Source organism: Nicotiana attenuata, unplaced genomic scaffold, assembly GCF_001879085.1.
Source record: "Nicotiana attenuata strain UT unplaced genomic scaffold, NIATTr2, whole genome shotgun sequence".
Lineage (NCBI taxonomy): Eukaryota > Viridiplantae > Streptophyta > Magnoliopsida > Solanales > Solanaceae > Nicotiana > Nicotiana attenuata.
In genome coordinates, this window is record NW_017671119.1 from 308,502 (window position 1) to 311,686 (window position 3,185).

Here is a 3,185-nt window from a genome sequence, read left to right on the forward strand (position 1 = left end):
TCAACATTACAACACCATAGCCAGTTTAACACAACTAGCTATCTAAAGAAAAAAAAAATCATCAAAAGCCTAAGCTGAACTAGCAAACAGTAATCAAATCTAGTTAGTCAAGCTAGAACAACATGCTATGTAACAAGTTTTGGACACCATGAGATGCTCTAACATTGGACAAGTAGGCAATCTCCCTAGCTATAATCTCCCAGTTCCTTGATTTCTTTTCGAAGATCCTCTAATTTCTCTCCATCTAAATGGCATAGACACATTCTGCATAGGCACTTATGAAGATGTGAGCTTGTTGAGTCCTCCCTTTTGCATTCTGGATTATCCAGGCTACATGTTGATCCCATCCAGTGGTTGGCCCTGCCTGCTTCTGAAGCCATAGGAGAATCACATTCCATACTGCTTTGGTGAAATCACACTCCATGAACAAATGATTCCTACTTTCAAGTTGAGTATGGCACATGACACATTCTAAGTCAACAGTTATGCCCCATTTTGCTAACCTATCAGTAGTGAGAAGTTTGTCTTGTAGCTGTAACCACATGATGAATTTGGCCTTAGGTCTAGCATCATTCTTGTACATCACACATTTCTAAGGTACTTTAGGGTAACTAGGTAGTTGTTGCTCATAAATTTGTTTGGTCAGGCTTCCTGGCCCCTTTCTTATCTGCACTTGTAACAAAGTCTGTCGAGCTTCCAAGATTTTCCTCATGATCCAACAAGCTTGTCGGGGAACTCTGGCTGTGGTGAGAGGCTGGCATTTGAGGTAGAACTCATGGATCCATTCGATCCATAATTTTTCATCCTTATGAGCAAGGTCCCAATGTGTCTTAGCTAGAGCAGCTTCAGAGTCAGTGTTTGGTCATGAAAACTTCAAATTTCACTTGAAGTTGAATTTTAATTTTTTTTGAAATTTGAAAAACTCCAAGAATGTAATAAAACAATAAAAGAAGAAGAAGAATATTGCAGAGAAAAGTAGGGAGAGAGAAATCTTATTGATTTTGGGATAAATTACAATGGAATAGAGCCCTCTATTTATAGGGAAAGAGTGACTTGGCGACCAAGTAATAATCCCTAAATCTCTCTAAATATAGACATTCACCATAAATATAATTCTATTTATAGCACTCCTCCTTGAATGTCTATTCAACAGATAATGTGCCTCGTTAAAGCAGTTAACTAAAATAAAACCCAGTGGAAAAAAATTCTAGAGAAGGTAAAAGAGTACACATATCTACAATACGCCTTTTGGTTGCCTCGTTAAAAACCTTGCAAGGAAAACCTAATGGGACAAACCTTGTAAAAAAAAAAGAGCACAACGCGTATTAACTCCCCTTGATGAGAGCATCAATTCACATCCTTGAGCCTTCGCATCCCAATCTTGTGCACCATCTTAAAAAGATCATTGGTAGAGACTTGATAAACAAATCAGCCATATAACTTGAATGAATTTGTTTCACCTTGAAATCATCATTCTTGATAGAGATGTATTGTCTTCGTATGATCTCGTTGGAATCGTCATTTCAATATCATCACATAGGGGCAAAAACTCATGCTATCATATTATCATACGTATAATTATAGCAGGATATATTTGTGCACAAATTGCACTGAGGATGTGGTACTTTAAGATCAAGAATTGTATGCTTTAAGCAATTTAAATCCTTTGGGGGTTGTCATATAAATATAGTCAAATAAGTCATTTAAATAGACTTTAGATGCATATCAACTTTTCATGTCATGCTAGACATATAAGATAAATAAAAGTGATTACACACACCATTGACTTTATACTTTCAAGTGTTTGAATTGCATGTCCAAAACGACATGTCTTTCATATGAAACCAATTTTACTTGAATTGTTTCTCTAGACTTAAGATGCTCATATATATTTAGCGCTATCATAGATGTTGTCGACAGACATTTTATATCGGTTCCAACCTCCTTATTTTTCATAAAGACATAACATAGAGATCTCTTCATTTATATATTCAAGTACTTGAATCTCTCATGAGATTTTATGAAATGTTATGTCATGTGACCTTCTAGATCACTTGCCTCCTTTATTATGATCATTTAGATCATTTGCTCATCTTCTTTATCAAGAAGTTTATTTGAAACCGATTTGTCTATACGCTTTAAGCGTAGCAAAGACTTTGTCCTTCTAGGACTTAATATGAGCATTTGCAATGAGAATATAATTACTTTCTTTGGGTCAGCAAATGCGTCTGGCATGCTTTGCAATATATTGCAAATGAATTATCTTTTTTATGAACCTCAAGTTCATATTATCTTATTCGAGAATCTAAATGTACAAATGATAATTCATTCCACGTAACTTTTTCTCAACTGTTTATCTTATCTCCCCCTTATGTTAGAAAAAACTATTTTGCTTCCTCAACTTTGAGATCTTTGTGCGTTATGGTGTTAATCAAAACATACACCGCACATCAATAATAATAATAATATAAAATTATTTGGTTCCTGATCCTGAACCACTTGTGAGGGGAGAATGTAATGTACTTTCGTATATAACCTATATCAAACTGATATAGATAACTTTGTTCTCATAAGCAATGGTTTAGCTATTAAGTGGAGGCACACAATAAATTATTTTGCTAAACCAAATGTGATGTAAACCAACTTATCAAGATGAACTTTTTGAATAGAAAATCTGAAAATTATGCTCGAAATTAAATTATTGAGCAAGTTACCTCGCAAACACCAGCCAGGTTGCAGGTTAATAATAATCGCACATGTAACCATCTCATAGATACATCTTATGTGGTATACATGGCAGGTGAATGGGCTCATATTCACCTTTGATATTTCCAGCATTCATGGGATTCTATCCCAATTTTAGTTGGTCTATTAATTAATAAGAACATGCAACATAAGAGAATTCGTAAAGAACTTTCTAGTTATTTAATATTTAACCCATGTGAATTCTCTTTTATTTTTGCACATCATACTTAAATTGATATGGCTAAATCAATTATGCCAACTAGATAAATTATCAATATTGATAAACTTCAGGTTTACACATGACATGTGCAATTATCAATAAACTCCAAGTTTATTATAATATGAGTTTTTATATCAATAAAATTCTACTTTATTGTGGCATTCTTTTATTTATGTAGTACAAATTGAAAAATAAAGCAGGTAGCTTTTCTCATACATAT

General features: G+C 33.8%; 1 protein-coding gene across 1 annotated transcript; it reads right to left on the bottom strand.

The window, feature by feature from the left end:
- Positions 1-244: 244 nt before the first annotated feature.
- Positions 245-583, bottom strand: LOC109206032. The gene has a single exon (XM_019368796.1). The coding sequence runs from the start codon at positions 581-583 to the stop codon at positions 245-247; it is 339 nt and encodes a 112-aa protein (XP_019224341.1).
- Positions 584-3,185: the final 2,602 nt, after the last annotated feature.

What these genes read in the sequence shown, in the direction of transcription:
- LOC109206032 (XM_019368796.1), bottom strand. Translation starts at nt 583, where the DNA reads ATGTACAAGAATGATGCTAGACCTAAGGCCAAATTCATCATGTGGTTA.